The sequence below is a fragment of the Leptonychotes weddellii genome, chromosome 4, assembly GCF_054177405.1.
Source record: "Leptonychotes weddellii isolate Sample4059 chromosome 4, ASM5417740v2, whole genome shotgun sequence".
NCBI lineage: Eukaryota > Metazoa > Chordata > Mammalia > Carnivora > Phocidae > Leptonychotes > Leptonychotes weddellii.
In genome coordinates, this window is record NC_138372.1 from 38,218,563 (window position 1) to 38,240,645 (window position 22,083).

The following is a 22,083-nucleotide window of genomic DNA, read 5'->3' on the forward strand; positions in this document are numbered from 1 at the left end:
ATTTCATGATGCTTTTCTCACTAGTGCACTAGTGCTTCTGGGCTGCCCCCTTTGTAGTACTCTTAGCGTAAGCCACCAAGCAGTAAGCGAGGGGGTGGTATATATAAGCATTGTGTATTTGCGTATCTGTATCTTCTATATTATGCTTTTATATCATTTACAATAACCAGGGAGGGCAGGGGCTGTTTTAAAGGTGTAATTGGGCATTAAGAAGTCAAAGGACTTGCTCATGACCCTCCTTTATGTGACTAGGACTCATGTCTCTCAGTCCCAATTTTGCTGTGCTTCTCATTCTGTCTAGTGCACACAGTTCTCGCCTCAGCAGTGGCATGGCCTTGTGACAAGAAAACTCTGTGATGAGAGGCAGAAGACTTAGATTCTTGGATTGGCCTTGCCTCTGAGGACTTCTGTGCACTTGAGCAAGTCACTTCTCTTCTCTGAGTGATCTGTAACATGAAGGGGTTGAGTCACATAATCTTGTAAGAGCTGTTCTCTTAGATTCCAAGATGATTTTCACAGAAGATTGTCCACATAAAAGGATTACCTTTTAGAAATACACAATGCTAAATGTAAGCCTTTTCTGGTTCTCAGAAGAGCATACCATTATGACCATGGCTGAGACCAGGCAGGTAGGCAGGTCAGGTCTTCTGTACATCTTAGGGGATTAGGGTGCTCATACACAGTGGGCTCATGCAGTGGTTTTTTCCCCACATCTCCTGGGCACAAGGCTAAAAGTCTCTTCTGTTTGGGGAATAGGTGTTTTTCCTAGAAAATGATGACCAGCATAGTTGCCTGAGTGATCCTGCAGATCATAGCCGATTGACTGAGCATGTTGCCAAGGCTTTTTGCCTTGCTCTCTGTCCCCACCTTAAGCTTCTGAAGGAAGATGGAATGACTAAACTAGGACTACGTGTGACACTTGACTCAGACCAGGTAAGGAGAGTCCTAGGTAGCCTTGGAAGCCGGGCTTGAGCAATGTCTGTATTTTCTGACATGTGAATTTTCCTGCATCGACCCAGAGAACCTAGGTTCTCTGGGTCTTCTGGCCTTCCCTCTATCAGTAATGTCCCCAGATATGCTGCCTGGTGAGACTCTCTGAACCATTTGAACCTTGGCTTCCTCACCGGAATGTCTTCCAAGGACTCAGTTGTAAGTGTGGGGTAAGAAGGTTGGAAAATTGCCTTAAGTGTGGGGTAAGGAGGGGGAAGTGTGTGAGGACCTGCCACCCCTGTGTGGATGGCATCAGTGCTCCTCTTTGAGACTCCCCAGTTCCACCCTTCAGGAATTGTTCTGCTGCCCTGAGCCAGCAGGTCCCATGCTGCCCCGCAGCCTATTTTCTTAACCTAGCTGCAGCAGGTTTCAGACCTCTGCACCTCTCAGTCCTTAAGGTTTTTCTGTCAGCATTTCCGTGCTAGTCAGTGGATGAGGACTGGATCTATTTTTCTGTTTTCCTGTCAGCTTGGGTCTCCTGTGGCCAGGCTTCCCTTCCTGGCTTAGTTAGTATTTTTGTATGCTGTTTGTAATAACAATCCACCCCCTCCCCCAATTCCTTGTCCCAGTATCTGTCTCCTGTGGCCCTGTATTCTAATCTCTGTTTTTTTTGGATTTTGGATCCCTGTGACATGTCCCACTGCTCATGCTTTAATGCAGAGTTGTGTCACTATCGGGGAAAATGTGAAAGGTTATGATTGGGCTCCACTTCCTGCCTAGTCATCAATCAATGTACTTATTTTCTACTTAAGGTCTTGACCAATTCGGAACTGATAAGCATATCAGGGTAATACAAATGAGGTCTCCTGGTCCTTTCTCGAATGATACTGATAACCTGGTTGGAGAATTGCCTTATGTAAAACAATTAAAGAACAAGCATTTTTCTGCTAAATGTGTGAACCTCTTGAGGGCAGGGGCCCTGTTACATTCATCTGAATCCATGTATGTGTGGGTGCTCAGAAAAAGGCTTGTGGGTGGATGGATGGATGGGAAAACAGATGTTCAATTCCTGCTGTTAGGGAGTTGAACCTTGTATATTTCTCATTTTAATTTCCACAACCAAAGGTTTAGGTATTATTTCTGACATTCTGTACCTCTCTGTGCTGCCTCCCGCCGCCTGCCCTTTCCTGGGAAACTAAGGCCTTAACAGGTTAAGTGTCTTACCTAAGGTCTTATAGCTACCCACTGGCAAAGTTAGGCTGAATACATGACAGGATGATAATGACAATTCCGGGAAGAGGAGAACCTTGTGTTCACTGCTAGATGTGTCTAACCCGTGGCTAAGGACATCTCCTTTCTAGCTCAGCCTCCTTGGCCCTCAGCCTTCTCCGTCCAGTAACCTGTCATCCCCCTCTCTCTCTGTGCCGTAGGTTGGCTATCAAGCAGGGAGCAATGGCCAGCCCCTTCCCTCACAGTACATGAACGATCTGGACAGCGCTTTGGTGCCGGTGATTCATGGAGGGGCCTGCCAGCTCAGTGAGGGCCCCATCGTCATGGAACTCATCTTTTATATTCTGGAAAACATCGCATAGACAGGACTTCATTGTTTTTCTGTTCAGACCTGTTGCAACAGCAGTCATACCCAAATCATTTGCACTTTAGAACTGGAAGATTAAGCTTTTGTTAACACTATTAAATGGGGGGGTGGGGTGGGAGTGGGGGCAGGGGTGGGAAAGGGTGGTTGGGGGACAGATGTTCCATAATTCTGAGTCTTCTATGCATTGTCCACCAGGAAGATCTGGGCAGCTTCTGTTACTGCACAAGTTATGCTAGCCTTGCCGCTAATCCCCTTCCGTTACTGTTTAGACAAAATTCCTGCTCCTCTCTTTTAAGATTTACTTATGGTCTTGTGCTCAGAAATGCTCAAATGGGTACAACCATCACCAACGATGGGGTTGGGAGGGCAGAGGGAAAATAAAAAAAGCATTGGTCTTGCACTCTTTGTACAGATTTGATGTAAAAAAGAATTCCACGTTGATTTTGTCCCACTTACATCACAGTGACTTCAAGCAGAATTCACACTTAGATTTTTTTTATCAGCTTATTCACTGAAGTGAATCAGAGACCCAGTGGATTATCTCTTCTATCCAAGGAAGGGCAACTCAGTGTAAGTGAGGTCACTTGGATAGCAGAGCTGAATTCAGGATTGCTCAGGATCTGCCTGAGTGAATGGCAGGTATTGAATTGGGTCTTTCTGTGAAAACTGACAGAATACACTCAAGGCATTTTTAGTTCTACACTAGAGGTATTTAAAAAGACTTTTTATTGAGAAATAATTTAAACTTCCAGGAAAATTGCAAATACAAAAAAAGCCTATGTACGCTTTACCTAGATTCACCTATTGCTCACATATTAATATTTTGCCTCATTTGCTTTAGCTTTCTCTCTCCATAAAAAAATTAAGGCATTTGAGAGTAAGTTGCATATATCATAGTTCTATACTCGTAAATGTTTAATTCCTAAAAATGTTCTCCTGCATAACTGCAATTTCAGTCAATTTAATATTAACAGGATTCTTGAACCTAGCATCTGTCGAGTCATGTCCTTCAGAGCATTTTCCCTCCAGTAAAGCTTCCAGCCTAGGATCAGACTCAACGGGTAGCTGTCCTGACTCACCTTTATGTCATCAATATTTTTGGTGAGTATAGGTTTTCCCACCCTATTTTTTAATAGAAAATGCCTCATTTTGTGCTTTCTCGTAATTAGAATCAGTTTATGCATTCTTGGCATTCTTTAGCAGTTATACTTGGTCATCTGTAAGCAAAAGCCCTTCCTTCTTTCCTATTTATTCATTTAATTTTCATTGTGGACTCATGGATCACTTTTTGAGTAGCTCTAATTCATTATTTTGGTGCTCAAATGGTCTCAGCTTTGGCCAGAGAGAGCCCCTTCGAGCTAGCTTCTGCATCCTTGTGATGTGTTCCTACCATTTTCTTTTTGAACACTTCCTTTTCCGGCCTAAGAACATGTTCCCAGCTCATCTTGTCTACCCTGCCTCAGCTTTCGAATCAGCCATGGTTTCTTTTAGTGGGAGCGGTATTAGAAACCAAGATTTGGTTTACCTTTGATAGATGTAATATATGTGATCATTTTCTCTTGTTAAAAATTTCCTTTAGTCACGGACCAAATGGATTTCACAACTCAGCTGGAAAAATACGGGTCTAGGTAGGGCACCTCCCTTGTCACTGCCATCTTCTCGAAGCCCTGGCCAAGCGGGAGTCAGTCCATCTGCACTAAAAGCATAGCTCCAAGAATCCCCTAGAAGTTAATGCAGGCCTCTGGGACAGTGAGAGTCTGCTCTCCAACGGCTAGAGTTGGGCTTAGCACTTGACAATCACAGGCTGTGGAACTACAACACACAGCAGTTTTCCAAATGGAGACCCAGAGACCTGGCCTTGTGCATGTGTTTAGCTAAGTTCATCCCTCTTCCGGGGTGGTGGGAATCCACATTCTACAGTCTTTGTTGATGGTAGCTGCAGGGATCTGTGACTGTGACCTTTCCCATAGACTCAGAGGTACTCAGAACTTCTAAGGGAAAGAAAAGCAGATGCACACAGCACACCAACTTGTAAGGACTGAGCCCCGGAACCACCACCCGCCAAACCTGACAGAAATAGGAAACACTTAATAGGGGCGTGTGTTTGGGGTGTAACACCCAGTATGGTCTACCTGGATCTTAGAAGTTTAGAGTTTATTTTCCTATATGAGTTTATCTTCATGCTCAGTACATTTTGCAATTGTATCTCTTTCTTCTGGATCAGTGCAAGCTTTTGAATTCTACCAAGGACAAGCTCTGGCCCTGCATAGTCAAGTCCATTCTCAACTGTATAAACTATCCTTTGTTTTAGTAAAATCATCTTGTGGAGTTGAGCATAAAGTAACCAAAGCTGGTTTACTTTTTTCCCTTGTTCTATGTTTCTATATATTGTACACTGTAAGAACGATATAAAGTGGAGGGCTGGACCCGCGCATTTCTAAATAAGTGAAGTATTTCTAGAACATAAAGATTGAGATACAGAGATCCTTACAAAGAAAATAATTGCCATTCTGGTAACTTACTAAATTTTTTTAAAAATATGGATTAATTCTTATAAAATGTTAGGCAATGTAGGTTCTCCATGTATTTTAGCAACACTTTCTGAGCACCTGCTGGTCTCCAGGGCTACAGAAATACAGGACTTTGCCCTGTAAGTACCCATCTGGTGTCTCCCCTCATCCACTGTGGTTCCTGAATGCTGGTGGGCCCAAACTTTCCAAATGAACTTTTAGCATAAAACTATTCCCTGGGGAATAATTTATGCATCTGATGTGTTTCAGTCATCAGGCAATCTGCTGAACATTGTTTCTATGTTTGTGGTAGTGATTTCTATTTTAATTATGTAATGAGATTTTTAGGGAGTATGTGGCCAGAAGGGCTGAAGAGTAGAGCAGGAATGATAATGCCCATTTTAGAGGCTGGGAACCTGAGGCCCTCTTAGGGAGGGAGCTGGACCAGGTGGAAGCTCTCTGGCTCTACCAGTTTCAGCCCCACAGTTTCATCAAGAGCATTCTTAAGGGACAAGATCTTTTAGGAGCTACCCACAAATATTTAGGAAACATTCTCAGAATTTGGAAGTAACAATGCGGGTTTCACAATGGTACTATAAGAAAGGAAAATGATTGTTAAAGTCACAAAATATTTTGCCCTTTTAATAAGATAAATTTCTAAAAAAAAGAAAAATGATAAATTTCTCCTGTATTTTATTCAGTTCACAAATTCTGAAGAATGTATGTATGTCTTGCACTAGGAAGAGAGAATTTAAAATGTGAAGTTATTTGGGTTGTGACCTGTTCCCAACTGCCCATGAGTCACAGATCTCTGATGTCTGGTTGCTGCATTAGGACAGATCTTAGGACAAGGAGGCTGGGCAGGCTCCTCCCACTAGACGTGACCCCTGCATGCTTTGGCTGCAACAAAGGCCTTTTAAGAATCTGTTTCCAAGTCCAGTGGGCGGCTTTGTCTTGCCTTTCTCAGCCTGGAGGTTCTGTTTTCCAAAAGCAAAGGGTAGTAAACAGACTGAAGTTGAACAGGTTGTGAAGGGCAATCTTTGAGGCACAGGAAACTATCAAATTGGAATAGGGCATTTCCAGCAGAGGTCTGAGTTTAAAAACTAAGGCTGGCTGGAACCTCTGAGGATAATCACAGCTGTCTGTCCCACCCTCAGTAAGCATGGGGTGGGGTGTAAACCCTTAGGGGAAGACTAGGTTAGGGCAGGAACCCTCCTGACCCACCCCTCTTTGCTCTAGGCCACCTTATAAAGGCTAGTAACAACGCTCCTTTTCATTCTAGATTACTGCTTGTCTGACACACAGATATGACTGCGATTAAGTGTTAGCTCTCACATCTGTGGAAATTTTGGTAGTTCACTGATTGATAGGTAAGACTGGCCAGAAAACTTTTAGAAAAAAAGTCATTTGTCATTCCTGTTCTGTTACCCATGAACAGCTCTGCTCTTAAGGGCAGGAAGCATGGTCCAGCCCTATCCTGGAAAGACACACAAAGCTCAATCCCTGAGCTGTGCTTATGCAGTACTATAGTGACCAGTAAGCTGAGTGTATTTGCTTCACTCCTAGCCTTTAAAAAATCTTGAGGAATGCTTTGTTGAACCTAATGCTTCAAAAAAGGAAAAAAAAATGTTAAAGTTTATTTCTAAGAAATGTAGACTATTGCCGTTTTGATTATTAAACCTCAATCTATTGTAACTATAAATCCCTCCAGGGTCTCCATCCATTCAGAAGAAGCCAAAGGAGAATTTCTTGGGAAGGAACTAGGGATCGCTCTAGGTGATCACCAGAAGACATAAGGCTTCCCCTTGCCCTTTCGCAAAAGCGGAGCTGTAGCGGCGGTTCCTGTCCATTAACAGATGTTACTGCCACTCTGGCTTTTAAAAGTGACAGGGAACAGGGCTTTTATTCAGGACTTTGGTCGTTACTCTGCATATGGAGTGTAAAACCCCTCTAATAAATTAGATCTAGTTTCTTAAATAAAAACGGCTACATAAAATTATTTATATATTCTTTTTTTTTCTTCCAGTTAACAGTCGTTTAGTCTTAGGTGCATGGACCAAACCCAACACAACCTTGCCCTTACTTCCCAGCACACATTCCTGAACGTAGCTTCCCTCCTCCACTGAGCGCTTCCGCAAGCAGGGAGGCTAGTGCAGCAGCAGTGAGGAACCAAGGCACAGGCACAGCTGGGGTAAGCTGAGTTGTGTGGGATAGGCTGACACGGACCAGGTGGAGTCACGGAACCCTGCCCCCACCTTACGCGGGGGTGGGGGGTCCCGATCACCCTCAAGTTCTCCCATCCCTTAGTTAGATCTTTTAAAGGCACATCCAGAAATATTGCAACTGGGGGCTGGGGTAAGCTACACACAGTTGCTACACAAGGGTTAAGGGGCTGGAAGACTCCATGGCACAGAGCAAGGAGGCTATCTTTGCCTCCGCCCAGCGGGAGAGGGAGGCAGTTGAAGGGGAGGGGACTCCTGGAATCCAGCCTGCTTTGGTGGAGGCCCAGAGAGGGGCCAGCAACAGGAAAGACCAGGGCTGTGTGGTCATAATGCACATACTTCACGGATCTTTGGTGCTTGTGTAGCAGCATCTTGCTTACGTACAAAGGCTTCTGTAGCCAGCAAAGCTGGGAAAAATATGCTCCCGCACACAGTCGCTGGCCTGCTTCCTCTCCCAATACTGACTGTCTCCTGCATGAGGGCACAAAGCATATGTAGTAAGTCTGAACTGCAGTGAATATGCAAAGAGAGTTTAGAAAAGATTTCCTGCAGACAAACTTGAGATCTCCAGTTCTCTTGAGGATCATGAAAAACTCAGCCCGAGCCCTACCCAAGTTTTGCCCCTTGGTTTTCCATACAGACGAGAAAAATCCTAGGTTTTCTTCCCAGATAGGAAGGGAATACTGGAAGAATCTCTGAGGGCAGAAGTTCAAGGACCCAGGCAGCTGCCCACCTTACAGGCCCCTGGGCTCCAGGACCAGCCAGTTCTCAGTGACCATCTGCACATCCTGGCCGCTCAGAGGCTCCCGCAGCCTCACCTTCACCTCGAGCTTGCCCCCAGTGGGCTTCCTTCCGTCCAGGACCTGTGAAGACCACAGAAAGAGAGAGAGAAATGGTAACTGAGAGGGGGCAAGGGCTGGGAGCAGACAGCTCCCTAGGATCATAGGTCAAGAAAGGAAGGAGCTCAAGTGTCCTGCAGCATCAACACAGGAGTCTCCATTTCATAACAACCCTGCACTCCTGCTTTTTGGTGGTTTTAGGTTAAGTCTTATAAAAAGTAACATGTAAATCCGAACAAGGATCAATGCTCTGAAGGGGAGATGAGAAACCCAGAGCTCTGCCCAGTTTCCCCATGGCAACTCCTGGAAAAAAACGCTCTGGCTTCAAGCTACGGCCTGAAAACCACTAGGCCCAAGCCCATACTTCACAGATGGCCCAGAAAGAAGTGAACGGTAAGGTTACACAGCCACTATGTGGCAAGGCTAGAACTAGAACCCAGGCCAAGAGTTTCTTTGCACCCACTACGCTGCTTCCCTCCTTCGAGGCAGGAGCCTGGGCAGCTGGAGCACAAAGCAGTGCTACAGGTTCAAGAAGCCCGCCCACCCGCCTGCAGTGGGGCCAATACAGAGCAGGCCCTGCGTAAGAACGTCTCCCCCAAGACAGGCAGGGAGTGGGGGCAGGCATGTGTAGTGGGAAAAGCCCCAGCCTACAAAGGCATCAGCAAGGATCTGGGCCGAGGCCTGCCAGGGGCACGATACATGCACTTATGGAACACCCTTCTTGCTGGACCTTTGTTTCCTCACCTGTCAGAGACAAGCTCTCAGAGCCCCTGCCTGTGAAATTCAGTGAGTTCACAGAAGTTTAAGGAGCTGTCCGGAGCCAATTCCTAAGCACAGATCAGCTGCATTCTGGGGGGTCCCCAATCTGGAGCCACTTACCAGCTTCATGCCGGGAGCTTGTTCTACATCATCATGCTGCTAGTCCACTGCCCCAACCACAACTCTGCCCCCCCAAAACCTGGGAATGTGCCCATGCCAAGTTGACAGCAATGATCAGACCCCTCAAAAGCCCTCTTAATCCACCATCCGTGGGAATTCAGGTGACTCAGTGTTGTGGAAAGAGTATCACTGCTTCCTGTCCAGTGATGTCAGACACTGTCAATCTTTTCATTTGTGGAATGGGAGTAGCACCTAGTCTACAGCACATTTATGGATGTCTCATAATGAATGGGCACCACAAACCTACAACAGGGACTGCTGTTCCATGAATGTTGGCTCTTACTTGCCAAGTCTTATGGTTTGCCCATCCTACCTCCACAATCTCTCTGATCTCACACTCATTCTCCAGCCGCTCCAGCTTCAGGTGGGCTGTGCCAACCAGCTTGTCACTTCTGAAGAAGGATCTGGGGAACCAAGAATCAGCAGAGGATTGGACCGGGAAGAGCAGGGAAGGTAGAATTGAGCCAGCTGGGCCCACTGCAAGAAAACTGAGGAGCAGCAGGGGCAGAAACAGAAGCTATTCCTTCCTCCCAGCCCATCTTGGCGGTGTAACTGACCAGGGCCTCACCCTTTGTGGAAGATTTCAAACTTGATTCCTTTGCTTTGGATCACCCTTCTGAAACCCCGGTGGTTTCGGTTGATGTTTAGTTTGAAGAGCTGATCAAATTCTGCAAGAATGGGAGAAGACAAGAAGTGGCTTGGGCTCCCAAGGATTTCCTGAGGAAGTAGAAACGGGCCCACAGCTGGCCTCCCGTCTCTCTGCCTGCAATTCAGAGTCACTGCCACCAGAGGGCGGTAGAGGTTCTGGGTCCTGGCCTTGGAAGTCCACACAGACAATTTTTGTGCTCTTGACACAGATTCTACCAAAAAGGGAGGGACTTGGATTCAAGTCCCATTTCCACCACCTCCTTGCTATGGGGCCCGAGGCAAGTCCCTCTGCCTCTCTGAGCCTCAGTTTCCCCAACTGCCTTACCTTCCAAGTTGAGTTAACCAACTATGATAACAGACCTGAAAGCACTCTGAAAACAAAAGTGCTGCATACATATATCGGAGCGAGCGGGAGGAGAAAGCGGTCCTCACCTGGAGAGTTTGTGTTCTTCACCACAGCTGTTTTGCTTTTTTGAGCCTGGTCCTAAAGCAGTAAGATGGGAAAAGTCAGAATAGCTTAAAAAAGAGCTCTATAGGGTGAAGAGCTCTAGGCTAAGTCAGTGTTGAGGGATGTGACTGCCCCCTGTAGGGAAGGCACCCAAGGGTCTTCAAACCCCTCCCAGTAGCCAGACCTCCCAGGGAATGCAGAGAAATTGAGCACATCTTGGAATGGAAGATAGGGTTCAGGGGATCCTACCTCTACCTGAACCTCACCGAGTTAGGGTAGTGGAACTCAAACCGCACAAAAGCATCCAAGTCATCAGGAGTCACCCCTGTGAAGGAGAAAGGGGATCCAGGGTCAGAAGGAGGAGCCAGAAGCCCAGTGCCTGGAGCCAGTGCCTCTCTATTGGCCAGGGGTCAAGTGTGTGGGCAAGAGCCTGGAGTAGACGAGGCCCTAGGACTACCTGAAGGGGCCGGGAGGTTCATTCCCCGGACAATGATCAGATGCATTTCTGTGCTGTTGAGTTCTGAGAAGATCCTATAGCCAAGAAGCAAGGAGAAAGAACAAAGTGAAGGAGAATAGTTGGAAAAGTTCCCCTCTTCCAGTGCCTGCTTGCCTGCCTGTCTCGCTGGGAGGTGGTCAGGAGAGTAGGCCCTGGGAAGCAAAGCTTGTCTGGGCGAGCAGCGGCAGAGCTGGTACACAGACCTCAGCCCTACGTGACCCCCAGTCCAGAGTTCCTTCCACAGCCACCGCAGCTCTGAGCTGCTCCCAGGCAGGCAACCACAGCCCACTCCTCCCCAACCCTAATGCCTATGGCAGGGCCAAGCCCGGAAGCCTCACTAAAAGGGCCTAACTCGCCAGTGTCTTGTCCTATCCCTGCACGAAGCCACTGTTTCCCTTAGGCTTTGGCACCTCACAGTCTGGAATGTCTTCAACTCAAAGTGATGGCTGGGAGGGTCAAGGCCCTGGGCCTGGGCCAGCTGCAGGATCTCAAGCTGCTTCTTGCGGTCCTGAGCGAGATTCTCAAACCTGACAGGGATGGGTGGGCACATCAGCATGGCAGGGCTCATTTTCTTCTTTTCTCCTCCCCACCCAGTAAGCCCCAGCCGCAGGTCTGGCATTTACCTGGTAGTCTCAGCCACATTGCCCTGGTGCATGAACTGCTTGGAGAATAGCAGACACTTCTGAAAATAAGGACCCAGAGTGACTCCAGAGCCCACAGTAGGACTGTCAAGGTTGGCATGTGAGGCCTGACTTCTGAAAGCTCCAACCTTCTTCAGTAGCCTCACCCCTCCTACCCCCAACACATACTCCAAGGCCACTGTTCCCAAGCTCCATCACACTTTTCTGCCTAAGTTTTTGCTGTTTTCTTTCCTGAAGATAGCCATTCCCCAAAATTCACTTAGGTTTTGAGGGAAGAAGAGGAGTTTGCTAACAGAAACACCACTTCAGAAGCAGACTTAAAGACAGCAGTTCGGACAGATATACACATACAGAAATATACACACACATCCATCTCCCTTTGCACTTCTTTCTTGCTCCCATCTTCAAAGTACTTTCCCCATGGTCACAACAGCTAAGTAGAAGAGCTGGGATTTGAATCCAGGCCTCTTTGACCTGAGCCCCACACCTTTCCCTGAAGGGCCTGTGGGCACAGAAAGGGGAAAACAGAGAAGCAGTCCACTGACCTCATGTTGCTCCAGAAGCATTTTTTGTAGCTGGGCATACACCTCCTCAGCCTTCTGGGAGAGTCGCAGGTCCTCATGGTGAATGAGGATAAAGTCACCCTCCTCATCCGTCAAGGGTGAAGGCACCTGCCCGGGTCACACGGCCCCTCAGGGGCCCCAAGAGTCAGATTATTCCTCTACTGAGCCTAACAAATGCAGAATCCAAACTAAATGTTTCTCCAGTGTCTGCTAACCTCCAGTGATGGGAACTCACTGCCTCCCGTTCTATCCCAGGCTGCCGCAATGCTCTGCTTTCCACTAGCCTTGCCCTGCCTTGTCATCTCTGACCACAAGCAGCCCACCTGGCCTTCCCTGGCCTCTCTTGGGGCCATGGGGTAGAGTGGCGTAAGGAACAAGCTCTTTCCCAGGTGTCACCCTATCCTAGCTGCATCCCATCCCCTCCAAGCAGCTGCTTTGTCCCCAGCCCTGCCCAGCCTGCCAATGCCACCTCTGCCTGAGAAGTCCTGCTGCTCAACGAGGTGAGACTCACCTTGGAGAGATCCACAGGTCGGCCAGCTCGCACCTGGGTGATCTGAGCCTCAAGGCATTTGGCCACCCGCAGATGGGCTTTGGCCTGCTCCAGGTCCTGGCCACGCTTGGCCTGCAGGGCTGCCCGCTGGTACTGCAGTTTCCGTGCCTCTAGCAATACCAGCTGCTCCCGTGCTGAAGGACGAGGGACAATGGTTAGAGCCAGGCCTGCCCCTCACTGGATCCTTCACTCCTCCATCTCTCTTCTCCCCAGCTCACCAGAGGGGCTCAGCGACTCCTTAGAGCTCGAGGCCTTGGATTCAGGCAGGGCCCGGAACGAAGGGACCACAGGTTTCGCTGGCTTCTTGGCCACTGGGGCCTGGGCTGGAGGCTCATCCTGCAGGTGCCCAGGAAGCTGTCACAGGGGATCTGTTCCCCACTTGGGCTGGGGCAGCTCCCAGACCTGGGCTCTCTTCCTAATGCTGCACTAACTTGCACTAACTAACCAACCAAATGAATGGTTTCCCCTCATGGGCCCTAGAGAATCGCAGAGCTGGAAGCAGCCTCAAAACCTTCCCAGTAGGAAACAGCAGGGTAATGGGAACTGAACCTGGGCCCTGGAGTTAGAAAGACGCTGGTTTGAATCTAGCTCTGCTAACTCCTAGTTGGGTGCACTCAGCCAAGTTTTTTCTCAGTAAAACAGAAGAAAGCATACCTACCTCGCCGGACTTGTTAGTATGGCCAACAAGAGGGTCTGGGTTTATCTCTCATCTGCTATTTTCCCCCCACCAAGCCCTGGAGTCTCAGGCCCGCAGCCAAACCTCATCCTCATTTTCCTCTGCCGGGGCTGTCTCCTCCACGGAAGCCAGTTTCTGGGCAGCTGCTAGAGTAGCTGCCACTGCATCCTCCTCAGTGCCTGTAGTGGGCTCCAGGCCGGGAATGGGGGGGAATCCTGTGGAAGACAGCCACAGCTGGCAGAGGGGCAGGACAGCCTTGGGGAAGCACTAGGCTGCTGGGAGCCTTAGCTGGGTCTTCCTGGCCATGGCTAGGATGGATGGCTCCCATAGAGTAGAGGCAGATACGTGAGAAAACATTTCCCCCTCCTCCTTTCTTGCTCAGAGACCTCCTCATAAAGCCCCTAGGCCAAGCCCCACTCACCTGGAGGAACAGGCAACTCAGCAAAGTCAACTCTCCGTCCTGCCCGGTGTGCTCGAATGGCATCTTGGTATTGCTGCAAGGGATGGAAGGGGCTTACCGGTGGGCAGCGGTCTGCAGGCCCCACACAGGGGGAGGAAGACTGAAAGCAGCCCCAAAGGGAAAAAGAGCCCCGGAGGCAGCAGGAACTCCAGAAACAGAAACAGAGAGAGGGAGACTCAAAGACCAAGGCTCGCTGCAGCAACAGAGCAGCCGGCCAGGGAGACAGGCTGACACGGGGCAGGGGTGGTAGCTGCGGGCCCACCTTGGCAATGCGCTCATGCATCCGTGCCTTGCGCTCGTTCCCACTGCCCCGGGCCTGGATGCCTGCCTCACGGTACTTGTTCAGTCTCTGCTGCAGGGCATCCAGCACCGTCTGTGGCTCAGCAGGGACCACTTGAAAGAAGAAAAGAGATGGCATCAGTTCTGCTGCCTCTCCCCAGGTCCCCACGCCATGGTCCCACTATCCCATCCTACCTGGGGCTGCCGGAGTGTCAGAGGCCATCAATGGCTGCACTCGTTCCACTGCTGGGGGTACAACTGAGGGTGCTGTGAGAGCCTCGGAAGCCTTTGGAAGGGGCTTCAGATCTGGGGACCCAGAGAAGAGGTGGAGGTGGAGGTGGAGGTGGAGGTGCTTGGCCAGTCCCGGCCCTGAAACTCCCCAATCCCAGCCTGAGCAGGCCCCACCCCACCGTCCCCATACTGACCCTCCAGAGCCGGGGGCATGGCACTCAGGTCCACAGGCTGCCCCTTCTCCAGGGCCTCCAGGACTGCACCAAACCTCTACAGTAGGAAAAGCAGGTGTGGGCATTAGCCAGAGAACCCCTGCGCTGAAAAAACTCCCCCCCTCAGACCAGTCTCACTCAAGCTCAGTCTACACGTGTGACCTTGAGCAGGTCACTGCCCCTATCTGTGAAACAAGGGATTGGACACAGGGCCTCTGAGTCAGATGTCATACCTTCCCGATCCTCATGAGCTCTCGGGCATGGTCTAGGTCTCCAGCCCGCTTGGCATTCAGGGCAGCCAATTTGTACTCTCTCTGTCGAGCCGACAACAGGGCCTGTGGGTCTGGGTCTGAATCGGGTGTGGCAAAAATGCCAGGACTGCCCAAGAGGCTTGTCTCTGGCTGGGAGGGCTTGTCTATTAAGAAACAAAAAGCCCGCAGAAGGGGCAAGAGGGTCAAAGAAGGTGGTGCACACTTTGGGTTCCCAGTGCCTACAGGTCTGGTTGGCCTGAGGACCTTTCAGGGCAGGTGCAACAGACAGTGTGGCAGGATGGGGAGGCAGGCCATGGGCTCGGACTTTGCAGATGAGAACAGGACGTGGAATGTCTCCAGATACCTGACTCCATGGTGAAGGGAGCCGGGGCATCTGCCTCAGGGTTCCTGTCAGTTGTTTCCTGGGGGGCCGGCTGTCTCTTGCCCAAGGCCACTGGAGGTGGAATCTCATCCTCACTGATCTTCCTGCCTTTCCTCACAGCAGCCAGCTGAGCCTCCAGAGTCTGAGGGAGAGAACCAGAAGCCCAGCCCCCATCTCAGCCTGAACCCTACTTGAAGACAGGCCAGGAATCCTTCACCTTCACAAGGCTAGTGGGGAAGCCTCCCCTCTTGCTGCTTTACCCATTGCCCCCAGCCCCACTCCTCCCAGCCCTGCTCTCTGGCTAGGCCTAACCCACCTTCAGGCCACGCTCACAGCGCCTGGCTTTGGCTGCTTCACCTGCCTCCTTGGCACTGGCCGCAGCCTCCCGGTAGTTGTGGATCCGATCCTCCAGTAGAGCCTGCAGCCCCCGAGGCCCTCCAGCCTGTAGATACTTCAGCTCAGGGCATGGCCACTCCAGGGCCAGCTAGGCCCTTGCTGCTCCCTCCCTGCAAGGAAGCTGCCCCAGAAAATGGAGCTCTTGGGTTCAAGGAGAAGGAAGAGCCTAAAAGCCTCAAGGTGGGAGGCAAAGACTCACTGGACAGGCCAGAGGCCATGTCAGAGGAAAACACAGAGGCCTAGACAATCTGTGGAGGCCAGGAAATGGCTGTAGGCGGGGGCTCTGGGAGAACAGAGAGGCCTTTGAGGCTGGCCAGCCACCAAGCAGTTTCTCATGCTCTGTCTCTGCTTGGGGCAGCTGCGGGAGGAGGACCCTGGAAAGGGTTACTGCAGCCTTCCTACGCAAGCCATGCTACATGCATGTCACACACAGACACGTAGGGGAGGTGCACAGGATCCCTCCAGAACCTACCTGAGCTGCTGGGACTGAAGCTGTTAGTAGAGCTGTCTGCCCTGGAGCTTCAATGTTTTCCTGTCCCTTCTCTTCAGAGCCACCTGGGTTAGCTGTCTTATCACCATCCAGGGGCCCAGCCTCCTCATCTGCACCCAGGACCTCCTGCAGCTCAGTCTGGGGAGATACAAGTCTCAGGAGCTTGGGAACCTCAGGGCCCTACCCATGACAGTGTATGAGAATAAAGGACCCTCTCCGCCAGCAGTATTACCCAGCATCAGTCATTGTGCCTACCACTGTGTCCTCTAAACCAAAACACTCCTTTAATCTGACCAAGAAGAGCCTTCAAAACAGTAAAGACTCCAAATTTGAAAATCTCTGCATGCATAGCTCAGACCAGCCATCAAAAGAGACTAGTCTCACACTGTAGTTAGGAAAATGGGCCCAAGAAGGGCCAGGCACTCACTCAACCTCAGAAGACACACAGAGACAAACCCCAGGCCTCCTGCACAGGCTTGATCACAGAGCCCTCAGACACCAGCGTGGCAGACGCACCAGCAAGTCTGCATCCTCCTCCAGCCCTTCCTCCTCCTCTTCCTCCACATCCCGCATACAGTCTGCAGCCAACTTCTCGATGTGGGCCATGGGCAGGGGGGCTGAGGGAAGAGGGTCACAGAGGGTCAGGGCAGTCAGAAAAGGTTCATGAGGAGGGTCTTCAATCCACTGTGCCAGCAAGACACACCCAGATAGAATCCTTCTTCCCTTCCACAGCCAAAGTCCCACCTGGAAAATTCCTGCTCTTCCTTTATGACCCAGCTCAAAAGACCCTCAGCTGGGAAAGCTTCCTGGGAATTCGCCCTTCTTGGCATTTTTATTGTTATAGTTGTTCACAGACATGTCCATCCATTCCCCCAACTGCACATTTGGCATATGTAAAGATTTTTAACGTCCACTGAAGCTTCACAATCATTTTGCAAGATAGGTAATATTATCCCCTTTTTATATGAGTGAACTGTTAATTTTCCTCACATTGCAATCCTAGTATGTGGCAGAGCCCAGATTCAAACCCAGGCCCCAACCTAACTCGAAAGAGGGACTGGACTGAGAGAAGTAAGGGCCGTGGGTCTCCCAGACCAGTGCTGGACGCCCTTTCCAGGTCCTCCCATCGTCCTCATCTCAGGGGCACATGGGATGGGGGGTTGTTCTCCCTAAAAGAAAGGTTTAGACCCTCAGACCCTCCCAGGCTCAGGTCTCTGTCCTCTTCCAGGCTGGGGAGAGAGATTCCACTTATTCATTCAACACAATTTCTGTACACTTACTATGTGCTCAGTGCAGTCTGTGCTGAGCTCCTCAACTATACTGGGCCCTGGCTACGGCTAAGATAGAGGTGAGTCAGTCTGAGAATCAGACTGCTGACTGTCCATAATGGGGAGAGGGACAGTCAGAGAAGGAGTGAGCTTCCCATCACACAGGTGTATGTGCAGGGCAAGACAGCCTCTTGGTGGGAGGGCTGCAGAAGGATGGATATCCGAAGGACCAGGTGATCTAACTGGCTCCTCCCAGCCGTGAGGAAAGAACCCTCTCTACCACCTGCCTGAACCCTTCTGGTCCCAGCAACGAGTCAGCGTAGTGCCACAAACTCACCCTGCCCCTTGGGTGTTGGCTTCCTGCCTGCAGCCCCTGCTTCCCCAGTGAGGGCCAGCAGTTCAGCCTCCAGGTCTCCGTCATCTTCAGTCTCCTCCATCCCCAGCAGCATGTCCTCAGGGCTGAACTCCACAAAGAGTCCCAGCTGAGAGCAGAGAAGGGTCCTTAGGAACCACACAATGAGGACCAGTCCCAGAGCCAATCTTAGGCGGTCAGTGGCTCCTTCATTATGTGTGAGGCCCAGTGTGCAGACAGGCAAACTGAGGCTTGCAACATTAGCGTTTGGGACAATTATCTCCCTAGTGACTGTGAAGAACCCAGTAAGACTGCATTACCGTTATTACTCACAGCATAAGAGCACCAGCTATCAGGCTCTGTACTTAGCATTCTACATGACTATCTTTGTTAAGTCTCACAATCCTGAGACATAGGTCCTATTTTTATTTTATTTTATTTTAAATTGTGGTAAAACACATGTAACGGGTGTCTGGCTGGCTCAGCTGGAAGAGCTTGTGACTCTTAATCTTGGGGTTGTGAGTTCGAGCCCCACACTGGGTGTAGGGATTACTTAAAAATAAATAGACTTTGAGGGACGCCTGGGAGGATCAGTCAGTTAAGCATCTGCCTTCGGCTCAGGTCGTGGTCCCAAGGTCCTGGGATCGAGCCCCACATCAGGCTCCCTGCTCAGTGGGGGGTCTGCTTCTCCTTCTCCCTCTGCAACACCCGCCCCCCCCACCGCTTGTGCTCTCTCTCAAATGAATAAGTAAAATCTTAAAAAAATAAAAACACATGTAACATAAAAATTACCACCTTAACCATTTTTTAAAAGTAAGCTCTATGTCCAATATGGGGCTTGAACTCCAAGAGTTGCATGCTCTACCGAATGAGCCAGCCAGGCGCCCCTCGACTTAACCATTTTTAAGTGTACAGTTCAGTGGCATTAAGTACATTCACCCTGCTGTGCTATCACCGCCACCATCCACCCGCAGAGCTCTTTTCATCTTACTCAACAACCCCCCCTCCCCCCCGTCAACCAACATTCTACTTTCTGTCTCTACGAATTTGACTACTCTAGGAAAAGGTAGCCCTATTTCCATCTCCGTGCTCAGATGAAACTGAAACAGGCTTGTAAGTGCCAGAGCTAGAATTTAAAATAAAGGTCTTGTGATTTCAGTCTATGCTCTTTATCCCACAACCTCCCTTACCCACCTCTTTTAAGACAATAAAAATGGACTAAGAAGTTTCAGAACTTGGGCCCAGAAGAAGTAAAGGGAACAAATTAGAGGACAGACTTCTCAGTCTCCCACCCGGGCCACAGCCCTGTGTTCCTAAGCGGTAAAACTCTTCCAGTGGCCACAGTTCTCAAGCCCGGGCATCCTTGGCTGGCAAGCAAAATCATGACCCTAAAAGAGAAACCCATGACAGTGACGACACCCCATCAGAACACCCTAAATTTGGTGGCTCCTGAACCCTCCAGACCACTCATATGGAGATGGCCATGGCAGGAGGATGCCTGGGTTGGAACACAACAGAGTTCAGGCCTCATCTCACACATGTGGGTAGCAGGGACTAGTCCGAGGGTCTCTAACAGCTCTGCCAACTCCAGGAGGAACTGCTCAAAGTCTCCAGACTAATGGGGAAACTAAACAGGTGAACCTGTTTGCCCAAGCCGTCTAGAGACCCCCTCAGACTGGCCCAGGAGTGAAGGGGGCTATATCCATACCTGCTTTGCAGCTGCCACACCCTGGCCACTGGCCTGAGGTTTCCGAGGTCTTGGCCCTGGCATCTTGACAGCCTAGATACCTGTCTGCTGGGGAGGGGAAGAGACTCAGACTGGAGCAGCCTACAGAGCTCCACCCCCAATAGTGCTGCCTGTGGTAGGGTGTGGTTAGTAAACTCCCAAACCAGAGGAAAAAAACAACCTTTAACACCAAAGGATGAAATACTGTCTCTGGAATCACAGCAAGCAACATGGGCCATGGAAGGGATGGGGCCCACCTGTTAATGGGTTTAAGTGGAGAGTGTGGACACATAGTTAAGAACTTACTGAACTGACTGACCAATTTGGATTAAACCCAAGGGGCTGAGTGAGGGGGAGGGGCATAGGAAGGTGGATTCAGGGACCAGGTGGGTGCAAGACTGGATAGGATTCAGAAAGGCTCTAAACCTGTGTTGTCAAACATGGTAGCCATATGTGACGATTTAACTTTAAACTGAAATCTAAAATCCAGTTCCTCAACTAGTGGCTACCACTGGCCCGCTGAACATTTTCATCACCACACAAAGTCCTACTGGCCTGTTCTGCTCCAGAGAAAGCTGAGTCAGCATTCTGATTCAAAGATCTCACAACCTTTCACAGGACCTACTACGTGAAAGAACCTGTGCCGGGCACTGCAAGAGCAGGAATGAATGTGACATGGTCTCAGCCCTCAAAGAGCATACACGGTGGAGGCAGCCTCGGCAATGGACAAAAACCACACAGGGCTGTTCCAGGGGCCCTGGATTCCCAGGAGCGGCCACTTATCCAGCACAGAAAGAAAAGGCTTCGTGGAGAAAGTGATGCTTGTGCTGAGTCATGAAAAAGTTGGGGGTAAGGAAGGGGTACGGAATTTCAGAGGGAACACCTGATAATGGTTCCGAGGTGAGAAACAGCTTGATCTGCACAAGCTAAAGACGTGGGATTACTGGGGCATAAAGTGTGAGGCAAGAAATAGTACAAGAGAAGCTGAAAATCTGTACAGGTGGCAAAACGGAAAATCCTTTAAGCCTAAAGGACTCTGGGCACGGTCCTGAGGGCACAGGACGTGACGGGACCAGGTCGGAGATTCAGAAACCTCCCTCCGGCTGCAGAGGGCAAGAGGTAGGAGAGTGGGGGCTCGAAGCCTTCTCGGTACCGAGCATCTCGCAACGGTCCCCGCGAAGTGGTGAGCGGAGGGGAGCGCGGGGGTGGCGTCGGGGATGGAGAGAAACAGATGGATTCCCCACTGAGAGGGGTAAAATCAACAGGGCTCCGAGGTTAACTGGCTGTGGGCGCACGGGAGGGGGCGCTCAGGGTGACTCCAGCCGGCAGAGTTCGCTGACTTAGGTGAATGGCCGGCCGTCACCTGAGCCGGGGGCTCGGAATGAGCGGACACCGGGAAGAGACGAGGTCAGTCAGGCCGAGTCTGCGGCTCCGGGGCATCGGACTGGGAGCGTCGGTGCTGGGCCCGGACTCGGGAGAGAAGAGGACAGCGGGAGGGCGCAGGGGAGGCGAAGCCGAGGGACCCCACTCCCGCGCGGCAGGACGCTCAGCCCTGCCCTGCCCCAGCGCCTCCATCTCCCCCGCAGCCCTGTATTTCCCCTCGCCGGGGGATGGGTACGCTGCATACCTCACGCCGGATCCGAAACCAGCCTGGGCCTGATCGCGCCCGGCACCGCCCAGCGCTCCCGCGGCCCCCGGGCGGCAGCGGCGGCGGCGGCTGCGGCCGTGACAGGAAGCGACCCTGCGGGAGACTGCTCGCGCCCCAACACGTGACTCTACGGCCTGTAAGACGCACACTACGCATGCGCAAAGCGAGGTGGGCGTGGCGTCCCAACAGGTGACTCTAAGGGTGAGGTTTTCAGCGCGCAGGCGCCTTTGGGCAGGTAGCGCGACCCTCGCCGAGAGGGTAGTTGGGCGGTTTTGGGGTGTGCCGCTGCTGGCGCAAATGCAGTAGGTGCGTCCCCTGCCCCTGCATTTACAACCAACCCGCCAAGCTTCCTCCCGTAATCCCAGTACGATACTCCTGGGCTCACACTCGCCCCGCCCCATCGGCGTGGGGGCGGGCCTGGAGTAGGCTCTGCCCCAGAGGAAGGGCTTACCTATTTTCCCCCTTCATCGAGATTTTCTTTGTAATTGAGTCTAGAGAAATGAGAGTGGGGCTCACCATTTCTTTCTTATTCATTCAGCAGCTGAATGTATCTTTTCTAGTCAGAAGGCGGGTTGAATACCTAAGACAGGCACTGTTCATGGCACCTCTTCATGAAGTCACTTCAGACAGTTTAACACGAAGAGATTAGAACGATGAAATGGCGGGTGGAGGGGCGGTACAGAGAATCTTCACCTGAAACAAACCCAGCAACGCACTCCCTAAACTTTTAAATTATTATTCTTTTGCGGTTTGTAGTTAGCAGTTTCAAAAATCTTCCATTTTTCTTGGACAAAAACTTTTTGATCTTACTCCTTTGAGTCATTTTCCAAAGAGGCCGTCTTTAACCATTTGCAATTGAAGATTCGCTCTTATATTTCTTCTCATTAATACGTTTTATGAAATATTTAATATATACAGAGATATACAGTATCTCATATTTGCTTGAATGCAAGCAAACAGACATTTTCTGTTTGTTATCCAAGTTATCTTTGGTGTTTAGGGCACTGCATGGTACATGGTAGGTACTCAATAAATACTTCCTATTTTTTGTGTGAAGGGACATAAATACATGGGTATCTACCACAAATTTAAGAAAAAAACCAGTACAATACAGTTGAAGCCACCCTATGCCTCTCATGTTGCAACCCTTTCCCCAAAGAGGTATCTACTCTCTTGAATTTGGTGTTTTGTTTTAAGATTTTACTTATTTGTTTGACAGAGAGAGACAGCAAGAGCGAACACAAGCAGGGGGAGTGGGAGAGGGAGAAGCAGGCTTCCCGCCGAGCAGGACCTGGGATCATGACCTGAGCTGAAGGTGGACGCTTAACG

General features: G+C 50.4%; 2 protein-coding genes across 5 annotated transcripts in view; one reads left to right on the forward strand and one right to left on the reverse strand.

Annotated features, from left to right (window-relative positions):
• The window catches only part of ZFYVE9 (zinc finger FYVE-type containing 9), a 173,014-nt gene extending 170,087 nt beyond the window's left edge, over nt 1-2,927 (forward strand). For both annotated transcript variants that reach the window (XM_081816939.1, XM_081816940.1), the window contains 2 exons: nt 757-933; nt 2,361-2,927. In XM_081816939.1, coding sequence (XP_081673065.1) covers nt 757-933; nt 2,361-2,522 — 339 coding nt within the window. In that variant the 3' untranslated portion in view covers nt 2,523-2,927. The remainder of the gene's footprint in view (nt 1-756; nt 934-2,360) is intronic.
• A 2,786-nt stretch (nt 2,928-5,713) lies between these two features.
• On the reverse strand, nt 5,714-20,885 carry CC2D1B (coiled-coil and C2 domain containing 1B). 3 transcript variants are annotated; one of them, XM_006751296.3, is made up of 25 exons: nt 20,734-20,885; nt 19,089-19,172; nt 17,366-17,510; nt 16,277-16,377; nt 15,743-15,898; nt 15,191-15,316; nt 14,857-15,016; nt 14,475-14,656; nt 14,224-14,299; nt 13,994-14,104; nt 13,782-13,912; nt 13,481-13,553; nt 13,144-13,274; nt 12,602-12,719; nt 12,345-12,517; nt 11,816-11,941; nt 11,253-11,311; nt 11,040-11,156; nt 10,591-10,664; nt 10,400-10,458; nt 10,118-10,169; nt 9,606-9,705; nt 9,351-9,441; nt 7,993-8,122; nt 5,714-7,730 (listed from the first exon to the last, which is right to left on the reverse strand). In XM_006751296.3, exons 2-24 carry the CDS (start codon nt 19,149-19,151, stop codon nt 7,994-7,996), a joined length of 2,553 nt encoding a protein of 850 aa, XP_006751359.2. In that variant the 5' UTR covers nt 19,152-19,172; nt 20,734-20,885; the 3' UTR covers nt 5,714-7,730; nt 7,993. The 3 variants fall into 3 exon arrangements, with proteins under 3 accessions (XP_006751359.2, XP_030878463.2, XP_081673072.1); XM_031022603.2 differs by having other exon boundaries at nt 19,089-19,175; nt 20,734-20,880; XM_081816946.1 differs by lacking the exon at nt 15,191-15,316.
• Between the last annotated feature and the right edge of the window lie 1,198 nt (nt 20,886-22,083).

Excerpts from the sequence above, each read along its gene's own strand:
- CC2D1B (XM_006751296.3), bottom strand. The coding sequence starts at position 19,151 with ATGCCAGGGCCAAGACCTCGGAAACCTCAGGCCAGTGGCCAGGGTGTG. Across the intron at positions 17,511-19,088 it reads GTGTGGCAGCTGCAAAGCAG|CTGGGACTCTTTGTGGAGTT; the intron begins GTATGGATATAG and ends CTCTGCTCTCAG. Across the intron at positions 10,170-10,399 it reads AGTTCCACTACCCTAACTCG|GACCAGGCTCAAAAAAGCAA; the intron begins GTGAGGTTCAGG and ends TTACTGCTTTAG.